At 39.2% G+C, this 24691-nt stretch overlaps 1 protein-coding gene across 1 annotated transcript; it reads right to left on the bottom strand.

Annotated features, from left to right (window-relative positions):
- Positions 1 to 104: 104 nt before the first annotated feature.
- adam8a (ADAM metallopeptidase domain 8a) lies at positions 105 to 24611 on the bottom strand. The gene is given in 26 exon segments (XM_042336966.1): positions 105 to 2293; positions 3871 to 3945; positions 5829 to 5882; positions 6984 to 7067; positions 7318 to 7371; positions 8477 to 8666; positions 9411 to 9534; positions 10073 to 10157; positions 10662 to 10739; positions 11284 to 11461; positions 12278 to 12380; positions 13559 to 13754; positions 14009 to 14098; positions 14860 to 15037; positions 15530 to 15681; positions 16241 to 16322; positions 17004 to 17164; positions 17873 to 17944; positions 18118 to 18183; positions 18340 to 18523; positions 19554 to 19630; positions 19758 to 19836; positions 21796 to 21872; positions 22689 to 22723; positions 22726 to 22797; positions 24508 to 24611. Coding segments are annotated over 26 exon segments (2652 nt in total). The 5' UTR covers positions 24563 to 24611; the 3' UTR covers positions 105 to 2242.
- Positions 24612 to 24691: the final 80 nt, after the last annotated feature.

The raw sequence follows: 24691 nt of genomic DNA, 5'->3' as shown, positions 1-24691 counted from the left end.
TGTAGAGAACACCTGCTTAGATGGATTGCGTTTTAATTTACTCTAACGAGCAGATGACCAGAATTCCTTGCTTTTCAAAACAAATGGTACAATTGAGAGCACTGTTCAGATAAAGTACAAGAATTTATTTACTATGGAAAATAAATCCCATTTCAGACTTCAGTGTTCCAGACTGACAAATACTCATTCAGTCCAGCTGAAAAAGGATACAATTTAAGAAGAAGGCTCCTGGAGTTCAACAAAGTATTTGTGATTTCAAATCAAATCAGTTACTGGAAACAAACTTAAGATAATCAACATCACAATTCAACCATCTGAATAAAAACCTGTGATTTAAACTTTAACATGATCAAACTGTCTATCGGTACTGATCAATAAGTGAAAAATAAATCTATAAGTGTAAAAAAAGACAAACATTCATTCTGTGCAATCAATTCATTTCTATGAATTGGGATGTTTAAATGCCCTGCTATGGGGACGATTTTTTTACATTCAAGTAAGGCTTTCTGTTTAAAAAATGTCTATTGAGTTTCTGTTCCAGAGTTTCTCCCAAAGCTATGCACAATCCCAGCAGCTTTCATTTGCTTTCCCTTAGCTTTGATAAGAATAAATAGATATTTTTCTCAGCAGAGAAACCAACATGAGAGCAATGTTTCTTTTTAAAGTACTGTGTATTTTCAAACCAGGGTTTTAAGCTTTCCATGCTTTTTAAAAAAAACTAGCAAGGAACCTGAGGTTAAGACAGAAATTGACATTGATTAATGGCCCACAAAAGTATTACACTTCACTATTGAAAACTGAACAAAATATCCAATTCATACACAACTTCAATGTTTTCTTTTGCATCGCCCACTGAAATGTATTATTTCCCTTTAGTCAGACATTAGATGATTTGAAAACCCACTTGTTTAAGTCTAAGAGCCAACCTAAAATAGATGAAATTGGATTCAACTAATATTACACTTCAATTATTTACCCTACACCTTCCAACAGTAAATACGTGTAAAAAAAACAACATACATTCTTTGCATACAAGTCTACTACCGGTGTGCGCTGTACAGAGTTATAAATACATTCTATTGGAATCTTTGTTCACATCAAGCACTTTTGTGCTAAGGCACACGTTGCTATGAATAAAAATAGAGTAATGAAATCCAATGCATTTGCTGAATCTGTCGATCAGAACGTGCTTGTTTGCCACAGGAAGCTTTTTTGGAGCTATATTCCAGGTCCAGCAAATCAAATAATATAATAATAATCCTTGCATTTGACATAGCACCTTATCATGTCATTGAGACATCTCAAACTACTTTACAGGATATACTGTAAAGTGGCTGACTGTTTAGTGGGCGAAATCCACACATGAGCACACTGAGCAAGATTTGCAATATTGTTCTTTATCTGCAATTGTGTTCTGTTTGATGCTTGCTTGAAAAGTTAATTAATTTGCAATACTTTTGTTTTTAAATTAAATGGTAAGACAGAGACAATAGGAGTCAACGTCATGAGGCAGGCTGTAATTGTAATATGGAAGAAAAGATGCATGGGAGGGTAATCCCGATCGTGCAATAGCTGCAGAGCAGATTTATGCAGCTTGCATCAGAATCGACACTCATGCGAGACACTGAGGTGGCTCTGGTTTGCACTGGTACTGACTGGACACATAACATGACTTGTTTCATCAGCTACATTAAATGGAATGTTTCTGAATTGCTCTGTATCGATCGCATCTGAATGGTACGAACCAAACCAGCTATGTTACAAAAATTCTAAGACAGAAGATCTTTAAAACAGAGCTCCTTAAATACGCTCAAGCTTAGTGCACATGACAAGTCTTCCCTTAAGATTCAAGTAAAGCCAGACAAATGTAACTCAATACTTTGTTTTGCTGCACGACAAATTGTGCTTTTTTTCCCCACTCTGCAGCAAAATCTTCCTTTTTTTTAAAATTGATGTAAAAATCAAGAAAAAAGTTTTCCTTAAAATAGTACCTTACAGCAAATACTTTGCTGGAGAGATTTCTGTTTTTGCTACAGAGTTTGGTGTATTATTTCACCCCGGATATTATGTTTCACATTCTTGCCCTCTGTTATTTAATTTTGTAAATTCATTCGGCAGGAAAGCAGCCTTTCTTAAAAAAATACAGTATCTTTTTGACATGACAGTAAAGAGCAATGTCATCAAGCAGGTCCCACAGATAAGCTTCTGTAAGAGAATTGGCATTTCTTCTGATATTTCCTGTTCATCTCCGCTGAATGGGTGGCATTAGTGCAACTTTTGGCCTGAAACCAACCTTTAAAAAATAAACTGATATTAGTGTGGCCACATCATAGACTTGGATTAAAATGCTGAGCAATACACAATACACTTATCAAGTTTCCCCATTTATATTGTAATTTTATTCATTTATTTTATGGAGGTCAAAAATTCCAGTTCCATTGACATAGCCCATGGTACGTTCAGAAAAAACAGCCCATTTACTTTACCATCATAACGAGCCAAGGTGGAGTTAAAAAGACATATTTTCTCCATTATGAGCAAGTCTTACAAGGTGGTGAGGAGTGGGCAGTGAGCGAGTGGAGAAAGCTGACAGTCCTAAAAATTGGCACTCACTTTATGTTGCACAACTCTGCGCACATACAATATGTTGAGCGAGATTAATTTCTCTAAAACAATGAAGTGAATGCTGCATTGTTGGAGGTCCTGTCTGCTTATTCTGTTGGTTCAGGAGAAAGTTAAAAGGTTCTCATGGACTCTTTCAAAGAAGAGCAGGGAATTCTCCCAGTGTCCTAGCCAATAGTCCTCCCTCATCCAAAATAAACAGATTAATTAGCCTTTCATTTTTTTACTGTTCGTGGGATGGAGCAGACATTTCTCATTATGTAACAGTCAATACACTTCAAAGAAACATTATATCCGAAGTTTTAACAAGACATAATATTGTATTGAATTCAAAGTGGGTGAGGACGTTTATTCTGTATTTTCCCATGGAAGAAATATGAAACATTACACACACTAGGAATGAAATATTTTCAAACATTCCATGCTTTCATGCCCCTTTAATTTTCACACTTGAAGAAGTCTTATAAAATTGCTGTCAAGTGCCTTTAGATATAGGGACAATGTGGAGGAAAAGATAGAGCCAGCAATAATCACCCACTGTCAGTACTAACTTACAAAGTGCTAATGTTCAGTGAGAGACTAACAAACTTTATGTTATACTATTTATGTATTAAGGACGGGTGAATTCAACAACTGCCTATTTCATTCATACAGGCTTAGAAATCAGTAATTACATCTAATTACAGTAATTAAAGTTACGGGTTATTGGCACCATTAAATGAGGGTCTAATTTTATCCATATCAGTTCTGCAGATAATGCTCATGATTATGCATTAGCTCATGAATGACACTTCCTCTTTTAATTTGCTTTTGCTCACAGAAACAAACAGCAATATAAAAGCCTCGCTCAACCCCATGTTTGATTTACAACATTGATGGCCCATCCTTCTGCCATTTCACCCTTGCCTTTGGACTCTCTTCCAAAGCCATTTTGCCTGGCTTCCTCTCTTCCTGCATTTAAAAACCTCTTGATTTTGGTCAACATACTTAAGTCTCCTTGCTTAGTGCTCCCTATTGTATTTGGTAAGTGCTTCAAGATGTCATTCGACCTTACGTGTCCTATACAACTGCAAATTGTTGTTCCAGCATAAACCACCATTTTTTTAATCTGGTCCTGAAGTTGGACTTGTTTTTGGTTTTGAGTGGGCTCTAACGGAGAGTCACTCATAATGGGTCCACATACTAGCCTGGCTTACAGTCTTCGCTTAAAACCTTTACGGTTATGATACTGCTTTGCCAAAAGCTCACCTGTGGTTGCTTGGCGGGAGCTGTTGGAAAGACTGGTTTGACAGCAGGGACTGGAATGGCATTAGGCTTTACTACCTGAAATGAGAGCATGTGTGTCTATTAACCTGCACAAAAACACTTTATATCTCTTTCATTTTAATTCCATTACCGAAAAAAACGGTTTCATTGATTACATTTTTTTTTGAACTTTGATGACAAGTGTTTCAATTTTAAATTACAGATTCAAATTCTGGACAAATTTTGCTGAATTCAATGCATGACTAGTTACGGCCTCCACTCCCCCGAATCCAACCCCGAGCTCAGCTGCAAACCCACGACTGTCCAACACCCTGGGACATCCTCCTGATGGGAAAGGCACTATATAAATGCAATTTTATGCATATTTTATTGGAGGGAGAAGTTTATTGCATATTTTTTGTCTTCTGATTTTAAAAGTTGATTCCAGTGTGTTGTTCTACACACGGGCAATCAAGAGTATATCTACACTCACCAGCATGTTTCCTAAAATAACGAGTATGCGTCATGCCAATGCACAGATGTTTGTGATGCACCGATTAGGAAACATTAAGAAATTCACATTCAAGCCATCTGCGCCCGCACAAACACAGGTTTACGTGACCGCACTGATATAATCCTTACATTTGATATAATGATTTTTTAAAATTTTCCTTACTCCACACGCCTAATAATAATCCCTCCAAAAACAAAACAATAATAAATTGGTCATTTTCAATCCATGACTGTTTGTGGGACACTGCTGTGCACAATTGGCAGCCGCATTTCGCCCACAAATATACGGTCAATTCACTTTACAGTCTATTCTGTGAAGCGCTTTGAGACTTCGAGAAGACGTGAAAAGCGCTACATCAAATGCAAGGATTATTATTATATATAATAATGCCTTATCATGTCATTGAGAGATCTCAAAGCGCTTCACAGAATATATCGTAAAGAGGATTGACTGTTTATTTTGTGGGCGAAACGTGGCAACCAATTGCGCACAGCAGGTTTTTTTCACATCACTGAAACACATTGCAAGCAAGTGTAGGAATGTATAAATACACATGCACACATACAAAAGTGGGGTCAAGCCCTTTCTACAACTCTGATTAAATTAGTCCCTGCTATTGAGGGACTTCTACCACAATGAAAACTAGTGCTAGAAATAAAAATTGGAGACTAAGACTATTTATATAGTAATTCCTTTTTTTAAAAAAAATGAACTTGTGCAGCTCCAGGGCCCGTTGAAGAGCACCACTGCTTTTCTTTCAGAGCATGGTGCTTTATTCACTCCAGCAACAGACCTTTCAGTGTTGCTTTAATGTCCCCAGAGGCTCTCTGCAAAGGTTCCAAGGAGCAGTGTGAGGGATAAGCAAAAAGAGAAAAAGACATTGAGAGAAAAAACTAAAATAGATGAGGCAAGAAAGTAGTTTACCATGAGCGCCACTATATCAAACTCAAATGGGCCCCTTCTTGCCTTCAATTGACCCGCACACACAATTTAATTTTCAAATGCGTGTTTCTAAAACTGACTCAAGTCCAGATCAAAAGATCCTTTGTTACGTGGCCTATTTCAAAAGCCTGTTAAAAATGACTCACTTTGAAATTGCACAGTGAGGCAAAAAAACTGAGGAACCATAACTTCTGAATCTGGATTATTGCTGGGGGGAAAAAAAATCACTCACCGGGTTTCTGAGTTTTCAGCTTGACTCACCCTCTCACCCTTTGTAGGAGGTGACACATATGCAGGAAACGGACTATCCATCATCGCACTAAGAGTTTATTGTGTCTTTCTGCTGGGTACTGTAATCTAAGCAAAGGACTGACTATACTGCCTTGTGAATAGAGCACAATTGTAACCCAAGAGAACTGAAAGAAAGCTGCATTGCATGGCATGTGGATCATTGTCTCATCAAAGAACAGTATGCAACTGGTAATGCTTGAAAACACTCTCCTACCTGCTTCTCCTTTAGATGGGGCAATGGCTTTGTCGGGGGAGGAGGGGGCCTGGCCTACAGGGGAAAAAGAAACACTTCAGCTGCAAAGCTTTCTAACTTTCAACCACACGTATAAATGGTTTCCTTTATTTTGTTAAAGGAATTTAATTCAATTTAAGGGACTGGTTCATTGCTTTTCAGCTCCTTCAGTGGCTCCAACAAAATGATTGAAAATAGTAAATGTACAATTTTGTTCTGATGAAAAAGGAAATGACTTGTTTATCTATCATCGATGTCGCAGCAAATCTAACAGTTTCATAATCCGCTCATTAATTCCTTGAACTGTTAAGCAATTCTCAAGAATAACCACAGAGACAAAGCTATGATTCCGAGTAGATGTTGTGAGTATTATTCTAAATGTAGATCATTTAAAAAATTGTTCAGGGAAGTATGCTAAGTGTAATATGAGTCATATCACTCCTTTTTTGCAGGTTTAAATATAAAGCTGTTTCTGGTTACAAAAGCCCCTCATATATGAACATTTGTAGTTACATCACCAGTTCTCTATTGCCTTCTTCAGCATTCCCTCACCGCCTAATACCTTACTTGGCCTTGACCAAAAGCAGTTAATTCATTGAGTCCTTTCACAAATGTGATGGGCCTTTAACCTTTAACCCAGACAAATGTTACCCTCTTTTACTACCAGTCAAATTATATATTTAGGCCTCAATGAAACGAAAAGGTCATTTTTAAAAAAAAAAATGGAGCAAACCCCTGTCAGCAAATTCAATGGGAATTACGATAGCCATTTGATAAAGAAAATTCTTTGCCTCAATCCCTCCTCCTTGTCCCCTCCTTGCCCATCTTCAGATAACACCTAAAGACCTTCCTCTTTGACTCTGCCACCTCCCAACTCTCCCTGGCTCTGCATCAAGCTCCGCCACTGGTAAGCACTCCGAGAAGGGTACCTGCATGAAGAGGGCTATATAAATGCAAGGTGTTGTTGTTGAAATGGATTGCTGATTACAGGGGGCTGAGGGACAGAGTTGTGTGAAGGTGGTGCATTGATTATTACTATTTCTTCTTTTAAATCTTGGGAACGACCAGGTGGACTGCAATGGCCTTATCTGGTCTTGTGTATTTCTATGTAAATCACTGTGCCTGTTTAATACTCACCGGTGGCACACGTTCTGCTACAGCCTGGTATGTGATGGGCTTAGAAGAAGGGGGTGGAGGAGGCGGTGCACTTGGCTTCACAATCTGCCCATGTGGTGGAAGAAAAGACATTTTAATGTAACAATTCCAAATAACTATGGATACAGTGACATCTCCACAGCAATACAATGATGTCCCCACTAGCTCTGTGCCAATTCAGAGTTGTAGTCCCCATTGGATATAAACAGGATTGCGTTTCAATCACTGGACTTTTATTTAGAGGTAATCGGAAGCTGGTTACCAGGAAATAACAATGAAATATAAGTTTATAAGTGAATAAGTAACAGTACAATACCTGCAGAGGTTTTGCTGCATCAGTTGCAATAAATGTTTCAGGAGAGGATGGAGGCTACAAAAATACAAGGTTAAAAAAATTCAGATCAAAGAAGATTAAAAATTGATAAACCGACTATCAACTAAAGTATTAATAATCCTCATTTAGTTATCGAGATGAGACTTTGGTCTCCCTCCCACCTCTCTGCCTTCCCTCACCCCTACACCACCCCTCCCCCATGCTTGGGCCCCGACATCTGACTGTTCAGCGCTTTGGGACGTCCTCCCGACGTGAAAGGCATCTATAAATGTAATTTTGTTGTTGTTGTTGTTGTCTAATAAATCTCAAGAATCCTGAAGATTATCCTTTTTGTTCCAGCTGTTTAATTAATTTCTAAATCCTAAGCTTCATTTCCATTTCTTATCCATACTCATAATCAAAACACATTTGTAAACATTTTCATGAGTTAATGTTAAATGCCATGGGCTGGTTGATAGCACCCAACACAAAATATTGTTACACAAATATTTCTCTTCCTTCCTTCATGCTTAACGGGATTCAAGTTTAAATTGGACCATCACTCAATAGCAATAACACAAAGATTTAAAGTGAGCAGTATGAAAATCCTTACAGTCTCATGACCACAACTGCAGAATTGGTGATAATTTCTGAGATAACATCCTTTCTGCTTTGTCACTAGATTGTCATGATATCCAATCCTCTCTCATTTATCCCTAATCACGTGCTAAGCAATATTTATGGTATAACCAGAAAATACATCGGAGATCTCCTGGATACGAGATTTCATGACCAGAGATTTATTTTCTGGACAAACGCTAACTTGTAAAAGGTCTTCTTGTGCCCCCTCTCCTTCCCCAATTTTCTCCCCTCTCCAGAAAATGCTGATCAAAGCTGGAGTAGAGTTCCACCAACAAACAGTCCTTGGGGACCTAACCCAAGTGTCTTGTCTCATGTGAATGATGCCAAGCTCTTTGACCACAGGTCTTTACAACCGATTCGAACCCTACCTTCACCTGGGTAGAAGGATATGCAGTCCACATAATTATACTGAAAACTTATGGGGCCTATAAAACTTTGTCCATACAGTTGATTATAATGATACAGAGCAGAAACAATGCAAAGCACAGGGAACAGGTAAACATTGTGTTAATAATGTTACCTTTGGTGCTTGACGGCTAGGATTCACGGCTGGGATTTCAGTAAATACGAACGGCTTTGGAACTGTTGTCATTGAGTGTTTCACATTTGGGTTCCTATTGGAAGCATAAGCTACTTTAAAATTGGTCCTGTCTTTTCCTTCAGCAAACAAGGGGTTTGACAGACCAGATGACAAACTGGGTTTCATTTGCCTGCAGGGAAAATAAAATGCAAAGTTTACACCTAATATTCAGAATTGAGCAGTATGCATGAAAATCTAAATCCAGCTGATGAATTCAGTCCTTCCATTACACTGACTTCCTGCTCTTTATAGTTATACAGTCACTCCACTTTACAATAAAACCTGTGATGCACGTTGAGATTCTTCCCCACATGATAGATCCTATAATGCAACGTAAGGGGCATTACTATTTTTGGTGATTAACAATGTTTAGATAAAACAAACCATCTGAAGTCCTACCTTTTCATCCACCCCTTGGTCAGAAATAATGTTGATTGAAAAATAAGTCAGAACAATACTCTCTACCCAAGGGTTTCAGATCAAAACCTACATAATGATGATACATGCTCCTACATGTTATGTTATGTTAAAAGTTGACCTTGTTCTTGTTTATATTTCATATGAGTCTTAAATTAAATATTTTTAAAAATGTAGCACAAGATATGATCAGTGGCATGTAAATGTATTGCCAACCATAGTGAAGTGTCTTCCTAAGTTTGTAAATTCATCTCTGCTGCGTTAACTAAACCATGGACCTGTGCTTGCATACATGTAAAAACCAGCTTGCCACAGCCATTTGCTCAATGTATGAACATTTTACAGGACTCCATTTCATTGTAACCATAATCTGAGAGATCAGAGATTGACCATCTATTTTCAGCATGATTTCAGTAATGGTTTGATGGGAAAGGTGAAGAAAGTGCGGCATACTCACGTTTTCTTTATGTATTCTTGTTTCTGGGATTTCTTGTAGTACAATAGTGCTATGGTTATTAGAATAGCCAAAATGATTAATGGCAAGATGACTGAAACGACAATGACCAAGGCAGAGATTCCTCCTGAAATATAAAGTGTTTTTGATTCATTTCTGTCAGTGTGTGGTCAAAAATCTCTGATTTTGGGGCTGTATACATACAAGGTGGAGTAAAGGACAGGTGTCAGAATAGATTATTTCGGAGCATTCTTGTCTCTAGGTTATACCTAGATTATATAATATATCCTGTGAAGTGTTTTGAAAAATCTCGAGGATGTGAGAAAGGCACTTTATAAAAAACAAGGATTATTATTATTATTAGGTTGTGGGTTCAAGAACCATGTCAAGACTTGAGCTCACAGTCTCGGGTGAACATCAGAACTCTAGTTCTGATGGAGCGTTGCTTTGTCAGAAATGCAATTTTTCAGAGGAGAGTAAAATATTAAACTGCAGTGAGGTCTAATGTCCTCTTTAGCTGGATATTAAAAATTCTCCTTGCATACTGGCCAAGATAACTCCAAATAAATTGGCCATGGCTGTGTGTGGAATAAGCTGGAATAAAAAGTTTAAACATTTTGTACAAACACAAGCTGGAGGTGATTTCTATAGAGTTCCTTCCTTACCTGATGTTGAGTATTTTGTTTGTGTGTCACAGTAAGGTGGTGCCCAGCCTGGATCACAATGACATTCCGCCTTGTGGTTACAAACCTAAACAAAAGATTTCAGACAATGAGGAACAATAAACACCTCTCCTGACAATGGAATAACTTCATGAAAATATTAGTGTAAACCAGAGATTCATGGCATACGTTATATAAATATTAACTATGACTCACTCAGCCAAGCCACCCAATAATTTCCCCCCGCTCTCTTCTCCTGAAGGTTTTGACTTGCAATATGTTAGTTATATCTGTAGTCTCAAAAGCATTGACAATTCATTGATACCTCAATGAGGTGGCTTCTTGTCATATGAAAGCCTGAGCAATTTTCTCATCAGATCATTTGACAGCAACTAGCAGTAGCAACCCTGGAGATGTTTACCTCTTCCACATTTTTACAGATCTTCCACATCTGGTTTCAACTGTGCCTCCTACTAGCTGATTTGGGTACAGGATTAATTGGGGGGTGTGGTTCCTGAATTAACTCCTTTCTATTGTAGTAGTGAGTGGGGAAGCAAGCGAATGCAGGAATAGAATAATACATGAAGCATACCCCTCGGTTGTGGCATTTTGCTGAACAATTTGGCGATCCGTATAACAGGAGACTCTGACATTGGCTGTTGTAGCAAACCTGGGAGGGGGAAAATAAACATGTTTACACTGAAAAACATCAAGAACTGATCAGATAAACTTCCAGAAAATATGGGTAAAATAAAGGGCGTGCCACATATGTGAGCAGGATGTGGTTTAAACCACACCATGTGATGGAGAGGGGTGAGGTGAAAAATAACAAGACCAGGAACTACATCAGTTAAAGCACTTCTCCCACCCAGTTAGCAATATAAAGAAATTACGAACAATTTTTTTAAAATGTAACCTTTCTACCCTTCTGTGTATCTGGCTTTGTAACTATTAAAGTATCTAATGTAATGAGTTTTAAACCTTCTTCGGTTTCCTGGAAATAACAAAGTTACATTTGGAAATAATTGTCAAGACATCTGCACTTCCACAGGACCTCATTTGTCAAAGGCAGTTTATTGATGACAAAAAAAAGGTATTGGTCTGCTTTTCAAGGCAACAACAACAAATTACATTTGTATAGCGCCTTGCATGTCAGGAAGACGTCCCAAAGCAATCCATGGAAATGATGGAAGGGACTGACTATTAATTCTCACCATCTCATCTCCGCACTTTGTTCCCATTGGCACCAGGCTTACATCAGTTGTTTCCTTGCTCTGCAGCATAATTTCTGCTACAACACAACTCTTGCGATTGTTTAACCATTGAGTGAACCTTCTCAAATTCATTTTCTGACTCCCTCCAGTGCAATGCATCTTACCGCATTTCATATCCCTGCAGAAACAAAATTGTCACAGACGATTGAGAGATGATGCCATATCAGAGGTCTCGCTCCAACTTTCACCCACAAAATACAGTCAATCCGCTTTACAGAATATTCTGTGAAGCGCTATATACCCTCTGCAGATCACAATCCAGTGACTTAGCTGTGAAGTGGGTGTCCAGTGATCTTGGTAGCAGCACAGTCACTGGCAGCGCCAAGTGACATGCAACCTATGCAATTGCATGTGGCCCCTAGGCAGTGAAAGGGCTCCCTGACATTGCGAAACCCAGTTGAAATTGCCACCCACCATCCTGACCTGGGAAGGTGGGGAGAGGAGTGAGGTGGCGGTGCATGATGGACACCTCACCGCAGTCAATCTGCAACCATCCCGGGCCTACACCGGCCATCCTCCAGACAATAGCCACAGCGCCATGGAGGGACATGCGTCCACTAAGTCCAGTTGACTGGGGACCTACAGGCAATAATGGTAGGATCCTCAGAATCGAGCTCTACATCGAGCAAAACATCCACCCAGAGCACAGTTGAATACCCTGACAACCCACATTGCCTGGCTTCACACGTACAAAAGGACCAGTTGAGTGAAGTATCAGATGCTGGACAGCACACGCGTAGCTGAACTCTCAGCACAAGGAATCACCTTCTGGGGAAAACAATGCCTTATAATGTACCAGACTTTGTTTAAGACACCATTATTAGCACTGCATTTCAGCACTTGGAGAAATATTGATCAGAGGTATTAAACCAAATGTGTTTTCCCAAAGGTTGTCAGTGGTACAAGGGAATTGAAAGGCTCCTGTTCCACTTACTTTTCCTGGCATGCCACAAACCCACGTGCAGTCTTTCTGCAATGGAAGTGCGCGTTTCCATTCCTGTTAAGTTCAAAGCAGACATCTTCTGCTACCATTGTACCTGTGTAACAACAGAGAAATAGATACTCTGTAAATCAACTCAGTTAGTGGTTGTTACATTAACTGAATAATAATTCTCATGAAAACCATTTATGTATTGACTGGTGCTTCAAATGGTGCAACTCTTTCTCCCTTTGGAAACAGACTTTTTGAAAACTTTGAATGCTTCATGCAAGGAAAGTATAAAGTCCAGTAAGGGAAATATGGGAATACAGGCAATGGCCTGTATAAGGAGAGTGACCTGTTTAATAATAATAATAATCCTTGCATTTGATATAGCACTTTTCACGTCGGGAGGACGTCCCAAAGCGCTTCACAGAACACACTGTAAAGTGAATTGACTGTATATTTGTGGGCGAACGCGGCAGCCAATTGCGCACAGCAATGTCCCACAAACAGTCGTAGATTGAAAATGACCAATTTAATTATTGTTTTTGGTTTTTTGGAGGAATTATTATTAGGCGTGTGGAGTAAGGAAACTTGCCCAAGGTTTCGCCCTGTGCCTGGAATTGAACTCAGGTCTCTCACCTGCAAAGCGAGTGCTCTAACCACTGAGCTACAGGACTCAGTGTTTGAATTTAATTTGAGCAGGATCAACTGTAAAGTGGAAAGTGACTGTATTTTGTAGCCAAGTGAGGTAGCCAATTTGCACACAGCAATGTCTCACAAACAGACAGTCATAAAGTGAATTGTTAACCTTGGCAATGTACTGCACAATAGCTCATGGTCCTGCACCTTGATTCTCAATAATCAAGATTTTGCCTTCCAAGCCAGAAATTCACATCAGTGTCCAGTTATGTGAAGCAAGGTCACACATCTGCTGCAGTCTTTACAGCACATGGTAGAAATTCCACTTGGGTCTAGATTTACTACATTATCGTATAATTGCAGACCTTCCAAAATTTGGCAAATTCTTAAATGCAGTCTTGAATTTAGAAGTATCGCATGAGCACTTGCCAGCTGCACCGAAATACGCATGCGCAGCGCAGATTATTGATTAAATCTGATTTTATAAGATTGATACAAGTTTGCCTGCAACTCAGACTTTTGCGTAAGTCATTATTAAATGTTATGGGACCAACTGATAAGACTTATGTGAGTTTTACTGTTCGGGCACAATTTGTTTTATTACTCTTCAGCATTTGGAAATCAATTAAGTTAATTCTTTGTCCGCATTACCTTTTCCCCACAGATCAACACAGTGCTGCTTATGGGTAGGACACCGTCCCTTGTAGCAGTAGCCTTCCCCATTCTTGCAAGGAAAACCATTCATCCTGAAGACGTCTTCCGGGCATTGGGTGTTCACGCCGTCGCAGTATTCATTCAGATCACAGTCATGACGTGCAGCCCTGCAAAGCTGGCCCAGGGGTTTGATCTGAATTAAAAAGGCAAACAGGGCAATAAGGATCCTGCTCAGGAAGGACAGGACAAAATATTTTCAAGGTAAAATATTTTCTTTAAAGGACCTACAGAAAACTCTCATCTCACTGAATTCCCACAACCATCTACATTAATGCTGCACCTCAGAATTATGATTGAAATATTGTCCAACATTTGCACGCTCTGAAATGCTAAGTAAAATGTCTGAGTGCAGACCCAGAGGAACTTTCTCCCCCCTGATGTCTATACCTTGCAGTTTTGGCAACATTCCCCATCAGAACACTCCATCCCATCATTGAACCTGCAGGTTGTGAAGTTGCAGCATGGATTTGTGCATTCCTGTAAAACACACACGCGCTTATATTTTATTTTGCAAAACTTTCAAACTCTTATCACACAGTATTTTCAAAGCCTATACATTATTGCTGCATCTCCAAATGCTGAAAAGCACTTTGAAAAACAAAGCAAGATTAAAGTGGCTTATGAACTAGTAACATAACACTAATAATAATACTTGTATTTGTATGATAGCAGTCAATGAGAGGCCACCGGCTTGTCAAGCCTGTTTCATCAATTTATCAAGTTTAATCCCATTTCCCTACCTTTACTTCAGATCCCTTTAAAACCTTATTTCCCAATCAATTCTTTCCCTACAGCCTTTGTGAGGCAGTGCATTCACCATTCTCACAAACTTCAGCAGGAAGAAAGCTGATCTTGCTTCTTACCATCTTAGCCTATGAAATAATAATAATAATCTTTGTATTTGATATAGTGCCATATCATGTTGATCAAACATCTCAAAGTGCTTCACGGAATATACTGTAAAATGAATTCACTATATTTTGTGGGTGAAATAAATAATACAATTATATAATAAAATAACAAAATGAAAATAATTAAAATAATAAAATTATATAATAATAAAATTAAAATAAAATAATGCTAGAATTTTAAGATTATGCCCCCTTGATTTGGATCCCTCCAAAGCTGATAAAAGCGGGATAAAAGAAATGTAGGTTCGTTATTTCTATGAATGTGATTTTTATTAAAACAAATTCACAGAGCGATCAAAACAGGTTTATCCCCAACAAGAAACAAACCTCTGCAGTGCCACAATCACATTGCTCCCCAGGATCAAGGAAGCGGTTCCCGCAGGCTGGGCTTTCATACAGTCTATCTACTCCGGGGGCATTCAGCAGACAATTGGGTCTCCTCGATATCAAGAAGTTCTTCATGTCCTCTGAACTGCAACTGCTGAAGACTTTAGGAAAAATGGTCCTGCGCACAAAATCGAGAAAAACAAGAGCAAACAAAGTTGAGGTAAGATTTGACCTGTTCTTAAATTACCCGCAGCCAGCTGGTAGAATCAGGGGAAGCACCTAAGACTGAACATCTTTACTTTTAAGACCATTGTTTTAAAATGTAAATTTGTACACAAATTTGAAAAAATCTTAAATTCAGTATCAATTTAAAAAGTCAGTTTTTACAGTTATTAAAACCATTTGTGGGACACTGCTGTGTGTAATTGGCTGCCATGTTTCATCTACGAAATTTGCAGTCAATTCACTTTACAGTAAATCCTGTGAAGCACTTTGAGACATCTTAATGACATGATAATATCAAATGCAAGGATTATTATTATGCATAAATGTCTTTTATGTAGATGAACTCCTGAAAAGATGAAGGAAGAGTGGATTCATCTGGCAGGGAAAATGTACATGAACAGATGGCAACCGGGAAGCCTTCACCTTACTGAATACTTACACTTACCCAGTTTGCCCATCCATGACACAGCCGCCTTCCTGCTTTGATTTGTAACATTTACATCTCAAACCATGATCCTCATCATGCAACATGCCAAAATTGTGACCCATCTCATGTGCAATGGTCGATGCCAGTCCTATTGCATTCTTACTGTGGTCCTGAAATGCAAATAATAGGCCATATTATTTCTCCCATTGCATGAATCGGAATGATACTTGACCAATGTGGCTCGTACAAGCCCATTAAATCCTTTGCTTCAACATAGCTACCAAATTGTCAAGAATGGCTTAAACCATTTCAACACTACATTTCTGGTTTATCCTGATAGTTCAGGCTGTTACCATTTAAATTTCCATCATAAAGTCACGAGTTCCAGTGCTAGGGATGCTCACACCTTAAAACCACCTGGCAGTGTTGAATTTAATGAATTCTGAGCTAGGCTCCTAGAGGACTATGAAAAGAAGAATTCCATTTAAAAATGGCATCTTCATCCAATAACTAGATAATTAGATTGTGCTTGCTGTCACCCATTAACAAGTCAACAGTGACAAAACTCCATGACTCTTGCACTTGGTCTGCTGAAAAGAGAAGACTTGATTGACCCAATGGGTTTCTTCCACCTGATGCTGTACTTCAACCGCAGATTTTAGGGAACATTGATCTTCATCTATCCAATTGTATTGAAAACCAAGGAAGGAACCAGCACATGCAACATACCTCATTTACTCCAGCTGAATGATAGCCACACATGGAATGTTTTGTTGCCAATCCAACTGTTGATCCATCAAAGTTCTTTCCTCTGGAAAAAAACAGCAAAAGTTATGAAGCAAATTGCAGCAAATATGTGGTGGGTGTCCCTTGAAAGAAGAATTAAGATATATTTTGCTGAGGTTTTCAGACTAAAGCAATTTGATTTCACACCTCCTACAAAGAATAACGGTTATCAAGCAAAAGCTGGCTGTTGTGTTAAATATCTGAAGCAAATAAATAAGGAGATTTTGGGCAAACTTCCTCTGCTCTTGAGATCCTTCACATGCTGAGACACAATGTTACATTACCAGCCACTGTCAGGTACCTTGCCTCTTAGTGACCATGGATCTAGGTCATGTGCACAGTGGTCAATTTCTATAGGATATCATATCAGAGCTGAATCACAATGAACCTGATATCCAAACACCTTTACTTTACGACAAGATCCTGAGATAACAATCTGAAGTCCAGAATAATTGAGGCAAACCATAGCATCTCAATGGGCACCGTGAGTGAGATAAGTGAACCCGTAACATCCTGTTCTGTAAATATTACGGTTGCACTTTGCACTGTTGTTACTTGTTGGGTAACGACAGTGTTCAGTTTACTGCTGGGTTTGGACTTTCTACCAATTTCTTGTTAATCAGCTTTATCTGAAGCATACCACACACCAACACGTTATAACCCCACACTAACTTCAAACAGTTTAGTGCGTTTTGTCAATACTTACGTGACAAACTGTGCATTGTCATGCTTCTTCTTTAAATTCTCACGCCATATGAGGAACCTATCAAGGGTGACATCTGGATTTGTGCTGACAGTAAATTTGTCTGACTGACTCCATACTTCTAAGCCCACTAATGCAATACGAGCATTTAATGTTCTATACAGCTGAAACAAAATAATAATAATAATAATCCTTGCATTTGATATAGCGCTTTTCACATCTTCTGGACGTCTCAAAGTGCTTCATAGAATATGCTGTAAAGTGAATTAACTGTATATTTGTGGGTGAAATGCAGCAGCCAATTACGCACCGCAGTGTCCCACAAACAGTCGTGGATTGAAATGATCAATTTATTGTTGTTTTTATGAGGGATTATTATCAGGCATGTGAAATAAGGAAACTTCCCCAAGGTTTCACCCTGCCGGTGGATCAGAATGAAGAATGTGCACTTGTAGCAGAAGCAGTTCTACGGTCAAATGCACACATCCACTATTTGTTAACATTTCCTACCCTTATTATGCCTCAAGCTCAGAAGCATAATCCCTGCTGCACAAAGTGACAGTATCTTTAGCTACATGTGACATCAGTGATACTAGTTACCTTTCTTAGAGAGATTACCAATTTTATAACTGTATGTGTTGATTGGCACATAGGTATTAAATAATATATCCCACCATCTGCAAATTTTACCCTGATATGGCCCAGGAAAATATTGGAAGGAAATGAAGGGATATTCTCTGCAGTAAATTTTATAATAATGGTAATAAGTGCACTACTAAATTTACTGACAAGTGCAAATAATGCTTGTGTAAAACCATTAAAAATAGCATTCAAAATTATCTTTTATTTTAAAAAAATAAAACAAATCTTACTTGATCCACGTGATTCACAATTTCAATCATGCGTTTTCGTACTTTCAGGAAATCTCTGTCATATTTTTGATACTGAAATGAAACAGAACAAGTGACCTTGTTGTATAAAATCTACAATTGTGAAAAAATGTTTGCGGGGAAAAAAANGCTGTTAGTAAAAAGTGAACTATCACTGGTTGTGTCTCCACCGTAATATTTAGCCAGCTTAAAATCCAGCTTCTCAGTTAACTTTTGGGTGTGCTTACCTCGGCGTTGTCGACAACTAGGTAAAGTTCCACATATTTGGTATTTCTGAAATCCTGTGGCAGTCTCTGAAATAGAGGGGACGGAAACTATTGAAACATTTGAAGCACAATTATTGATAATAATAGTGAGAATCAGTATGAAAACTTTTTAATTCAAATGTTCTACTTGTTGTCCTCGAGATACATTGGAAACATGGAAGAGAATGCTAGTGAACTAGGTACCTGGCCAAAAGTTTGATAAATTGCTGCGACCTTGGGCTCATTGTCATAAATTGTATAGTTCGATGTACCACATGTTCCCCGCTTAACCCTTAGGTGCTCCTCTCTGTACAAGGCATGTTCTCCAGCTTCAGCTCCTTCCAGTGGTTCAATTAAGTAGACCCGAGCCCCAGCCATGAGAACCCCCCTACAAAACAACACAGCACAATGTTATTAAAACCTCTCCGTTAGGATTGATTCACCCTACAAGCGAAGAGACGCCAGTCACACAGAAGTTCAGCTTGAAACAATATGGGTGTGGATCCCGACCAGTTGTCATTAGTTGTGTTGCAAGTATCAGTTTTACAAATCTATTATCAGTGACGTGTCTTCATCATGGGTTTGGATTCTAGTCTGAGAAGAACATTGTGCTCCGCTTCAATGCAAGCTCTCATCACCAGTTTACCGGACAGAATCTTTAACAGTCACAGCTACCAAACTGGTTTAATGAAAGGTGATCTGGAAATTCTCTGGAGATTAGCTCTCAGTTCAACAACATTTGATTGCATAGTTAAATACATCTTAAACCCAAAGGAATTATGGCTTCTTATTTTTACGGTAACAATTAATCACATCCCTGTCTTTACCACTATGCCCCTTTAACGAGGCTGCTTTATTGTGAATAAATACTTATGTTCAGATGGCTTCTATAGTGCACTGCTGGATGGTCTGGTAAAACTCCATAAAGTGGCAATCTTCCCTCAATGTTTGGGCTTTGTACAGATTGATCTTCCTTTCTCCAGTGATTTATTTGGATGCATTATCAGGCTTTGGGAGTGACCAGCAACATGTCAAGGGCAGACATATCACAGCACTTGTAAACAAAGCTAAACCACCTTCTGCTTCAACGTGGAATGTTTAAGTGTCAGTCTTTTCCAACTGGAATGTCAAGGCTTTGAGTAAAGTGCTGCCTGTCTGATGAATGGACCTGCCACCACTGGCCATGGTCTGATCAGATACAACGGTGGCATTCCTCCACCTATCGACCGGCCGAAGCAGGTATAACACAATCATTCCAAGGAAACCCAATCTGGGCAGTGAAGATAATCAGAGATGTCCACATCTATTCACACTATTGCACTTTACTGTCTAAATTCATCAATGAAGTATAAAAGGGTGCAGAATTGCCAATAAAAAGATAAACAGAAAGAAAGAAAGAAGTAAGTACTGCATTGTACCTGAGTCCAGAGCAGGTGCTCATACTGACAGAAGAGTCATTAACTCCATCAATGATGCCATGGTAATAGCAGTGATCCTGTGACAAGCAGTTACAATAATGATTCAACCGAAAACATCAGCAGAATAATGAAACATTTTAAATCAAGCAAATTTGTATTAATAAGTACTCAGTTTGTCACTATGTTTACTAAGCAGAGTTGTACCTTGAGCTGAGGTGTCTCTGTCACCTCAGTTCCATTTTCAGTGTATCGTGTTTCAGAGTACCATTTGCCCAGCAGACCCCTGTAAGATACAATGTGTGCATTGTTAGTCACTGTACTCATTCATATCAACCTAAACAGAATCGATCTGACAGATTGAAGGTGCATAGCAGTAGATAAATAAGGATGAAATCAATGCTTGGTGATACCAAGCATATAATTCTGTCATTCTCCATCAGGAAAATATGAATGGGAATGTGCTGGGAAGTCGCTTTCACCGTGAACTGCTGGACTGTATATCCTGCATCGAGAATGACAAAGATGTGCTTCAGAAATGTAGTCAGCTCGATTGATATATTTTTGGTTGGACCTTGGGTCATACAGTTGCAGGTTCAGACCTTGGTTTGTGTTGAGCCAGCTGATTTCAACAAGGTAACAGTTAGCCTCAATGCCACTGGGACAAGAATCCACCAGGATTCCCATATCTAATTGCTATCTGGAGGCCCCCATGAAAGGTATGTGTGTGTAGCTGTCAGGTGAGGACAGGATCAAGCCCAGCTGCTTTTCCCACCCAGGGTCAAACAGACTGCTAAAATTCACTGTCAAGACTCCCACATGAATAATAGCCACTTGAGCGAGCTACCAGAAGGTGAGTGGCATCTGTGTAACTGTATCCTAATAGGCAGGCAAAGGAGTCAAATGCTTTCAGTAGAGGAGGAGTGAGTGTTACAAGTGTTCAGAGGGAATCATTCAGAGAAAAAAAATTCAGAGAAAACAAAAAGGCCAAAACTTTACACTTAGTCACCACACATTTCTTGAGCTTCACATGTTTTAGAGAGCCACTCTCTCTGTTTAGGATGCCAACAAGTTCAAGTGTCTTATTGGGTGTGATACTAATTATTTTGGATTTGTTTTGTTCTCGTTTCTGGTTCTGAGCTCTCCTCTGCTGCCTACCACACTAACAATCCTGCACTGCCAGGCTTCCTGCTTCTGGGCCTCTCCCAGAACCTCACTACAGTCAGGCATCAGTAGCTATTGGAGACAGAACTGAGTTCACAAGGCCTCTGACCTTTGCTTCCTGTCTCTGAGGAAATGCTTCATTGCCCTCAGCACCTCTGCTGATGGCATGGGTGAGGTCTGGGAATCACAGTGCTGTGAACTACCATTGAGACCGCACCATTCCCACAACACATACCAATACACTTGTGGTTATCATTCATTGTGTGTTGGCTGTAGCCACAGCTTCATTGCACAGATAGAATTGGATTTATCATATGCCCAATAAAAATGAGCAAACATGGCATGATAACCCCCAGTGTGTCATCAGGCCACCGCCAGCTGCAGGTTTTATAATAAATTATATCACTGAAGTCTATGAATAGCATGGCTTTCAGATGCAAGTTTCGGTACATAAAATCAAACTCTTTAAGCATTTAAAAACACGGGTATTAGATAGATCACAGCAGGGTCAGATTCTCTCAGACTCTTCAGTTAGATTGAATTTCTGGCTTGCAAGTGATGGCACTGTCCCTTTAAATCAGCAAAATACAATACAATACAATTTACATTTATGTAGTATTGGGAGAACATTGCAAAATGCTTTACACAATCAGCTGGGCACTTGAGCTTGGGGGTGGGGGGGGAGCTGAAGAGAGTGGTGGGGGAAGGGGGTGGGGAAGGATACTTGATCAAAGAGGTTAGTCTTAAGACAGGCTTTAAAAATCGGGAAAGAGCACAGGGATTAGTCGAAGACTCTGGGTTGAAATTCCAGCAAATAGGGGCATAATGGCTAAATGTTTGCTCACAGATGTTGGGGCGGATCAGGTAGGGACATGAGCCAAGCCAATGTTCACTGAATGAGGAAGTGGCTGGGTTGATAGGTTGAAGAGGTCACAGTGGTAGGGTGGGGCAAGCCGTGGAGGCATTTGAATATGAGAACAATAAAGCAGAAAGTGCTTTTTTATTTCAAGACAGACATCTTACTAGTGAAAGAACTCACTGTATAATTTAATGCTGTTAAAAGAGGAAAGCCCACACTTACTTGTTCTTTTCCAAGTGCACAATGGTTTCATTTCCTTCCAGATTTAGAGAATATGAGACCTTTTCTGGATAGACAATCTAAAATTGTGAAAACACAAATGAATTCTTATTATAATGATGGCTAATTAATAATTTTTAAAAACTAAATTACCGTTTTATGCCACAGAAATTTACACCTCCAAACCTTTTTTCAATTTCTTCATTATTTCTGAAAGTCGAGACATTCTACAATAATTTGAGCAAGAGACATCTCATTGCTCTATTCTGGATTCGTCAGACTGGTTGGTTCACCCTGGATTCAGTCCAATAGAACTATCACTGACTGTGATCCATGTTTGCCTGTTCCTACTTAATCCCCAGGTTAAGATGTGCATGTTGTATCTCTAACCTGAAGATGTTATTATAATATAATAGTATTATAATAACACCCTATTATTGTTATTATAATAAGTTCAGGGAATTAGATTGTTTTCTATGACTTTTTTAAAAAAAGGAATAATATTGAAATGTTAAATGTTGCGAGCAGCAAGTGAGCTCCAATTGTACCTCACCAGCCAAACCACATTTGACATTCAGACATGTCAAGAAAAAAAAACAATAATAAAATTGGTCACTTCAATCCACGACTGTTTGTGGGACACTGCAATTGGCTGCCGGGTTTCGTCCACAAATATACATTCAATTTACTTTACAGTACAGTCTGTGAATGTCTAGAAGATGTGAAAAGCACCATATCAAATGCAAGGATTATTATTATATATTATGTTTGGCTAATCCAATAGTTCCTCTGTTCAGGACTAACTTGAGTAATCACCACATTATTATATTTAAGCAAAACTGTGCAATCCCTTATGTACATAGTGCCACTCTCTTAACAGTACATTGTGTTCCTACCTCTGAGGAGGAGAGCGCCCTTTTCTCAGGACAATATCCAGCTTGCGAGGTTTCACAATTTCATATCTCTCTACTTCAGGAAGCTGATTAGACCAGGTGTCACATCCAACTGCAGGGAAACCAAAACAATAAGTAGACAGAACTTTACTTAACAATACTGCAACACTAGCATCATTGAGGTGAGAAGTAATGGCCAAATCAAATTCAAAGAATCAATTGCCACATAGGCCAAACAGCACTGATAAACAGTTCAAGACATCTTAATTTTAATTAAATTAATTAAAGTCAATCCACAACTGCAGGGCACTGCTGTGCACAATTGGCTGCTGTGTTTTGCCCACAAAACATACAGTCAATCTACTTTACTGTATATATATATATACTGTGAAGTGCTTTGAGATGGGATATCAAATTATCATTATCTTTATGTTCTTAATGTCACTTTGACTCAATGGACACCACATAGCAACAAATTGCAGTTATACATCACATCTCACACAGGGTATCATCACTTATTATAAGGACTTCGGAATAAAATATGATTGCAACATTTTGTATTGACTTTTTTTTGAATATATTTGGAAAGGTGGAGTTTTGCTGAAATGATTACAACGCTTCAGTGCAGTTATTATACAATAATAATCCTTGCATTTGATTTAGTGCTTGTCACATCTTCTAGACGTCTCAAAGTGCTTCATAGAATATACTGTAAAGTGCTCTAACCACTCGCTTCTCAAGCGAGAGACCTGGGTTCAATTCCCGGCAGGGCAAAACCTTGGGCAAGTTTCCTTACTCCACCCGCCTAATAATACGTCAAGAAAAAAAAAACAATAATAATTTTTTCACTTCAATCCACGACTGTTTGTGGGACACTGCTGTGCACAATTTGGCTGCCACATTTTGCTCACAGTATATTCTGTGAAGCGCATTGAGACGTCGAGAAGACGTGAAAAGCGTTAGATCAAATGCAAGGATTATTTTTATTATTATATAATAGCTGCGCTGAAGCATTGTAACCCTTTCAGCCAAACTCCACCTTTCCAAATAATATTCCAAAAATATAATAGTTGAAGCAAATGCATCAGGTTCTGCAGAACTCGCAGCCTCATGTCAAGGAGTAGTAAAATCACCTGTGCTGAGAGGTTTGCGGAAACGGTAACAATATATAAAAGGTTTCTGAAGGTGCTATCCTCGTCAGGGTTTTATACCTTGCACTGGCTGGTAAGGGGTTTAAGGCAGTAACTTACTGGCATATTCCATCCTCCGCATTCCCAATCTCAACTGAAAACCAATCATTCTGACATACACCCACACAACACCCACACACACACACACACACAGCGCAGCAGATCAACAGATCCCCTATCTTAACCTTTAAGGCACGACAAAGTCTGTGGGTCTGACAATACTTTGTGAATACAGAACATGCGATCAAGCCGACAGATCTTTTCCTCCCACCAAAACTTTCCAAACAGTTTCAGCAGGACACAAGTCCCTGGTATTTCAAAACCAGCAGCAGCCACGTGTAGTCACAGACTGTCGAGCAAAACCACTGTCCATCTCTTATGTTAAAGGCAAAATTAGCTGCCAACCACTTCTTCAAGTAACTGGTTTATTCCTAGAAACCCCCCCCTCCCACCCCCGAAGCACTGGTCTCACAGAGGTCTAGAGTTGCGAATAGGATGCTACAATTTCAGGGTTAGGGGATGGAGCTGCAAACCAGGGTTTATACCCCGCACTGGCTGGTAAGGCAGTAATCTTACTTTTGCATTTATTCCACCCGCCGACACGAGGAACGAGGCGAGAATTGCAAACTTACCAAATGTTGTTGTGCATATGATAAATACATAGAAGTTAACGGGAATCCAGTGCATTGTCGGCTCAACGGTACAGAGCGTCCGGTGGAGCTCAGAGTGTGAAACCAGCTTTGCTGAGAGGCGCTCAGAGCCTTTGGCAAACCCCCCAAACCCTCCCAAACCCCCCAAACCCCGCCTCACTGCGCT

The sequence above is a fragment of the Callorhinchus milii genome, unplaced genomic scaffold, assembly GCF_018977255.1.
Source record: "Callorhinchus milii isolate IMCB2004 unplaced genomic scaffold, IMCB_Cmil_1.0 Scaffold7, whole genome shotgun sequence".
In the NCBI taxonomy this organism is placed as follows: domain Eukaryota; kingdom Metazoa; phylum Chordata; class Chondrichthyes; order Chimaeriformes; family Callorhinchidae; genus Callorhinchus; species Callorhinchus milii.
The sequence above is the reverse complement of the archived record's forward strand: the minus strand, read 5'-3'. Positions and strand labels throughout refer to the sequence as shown.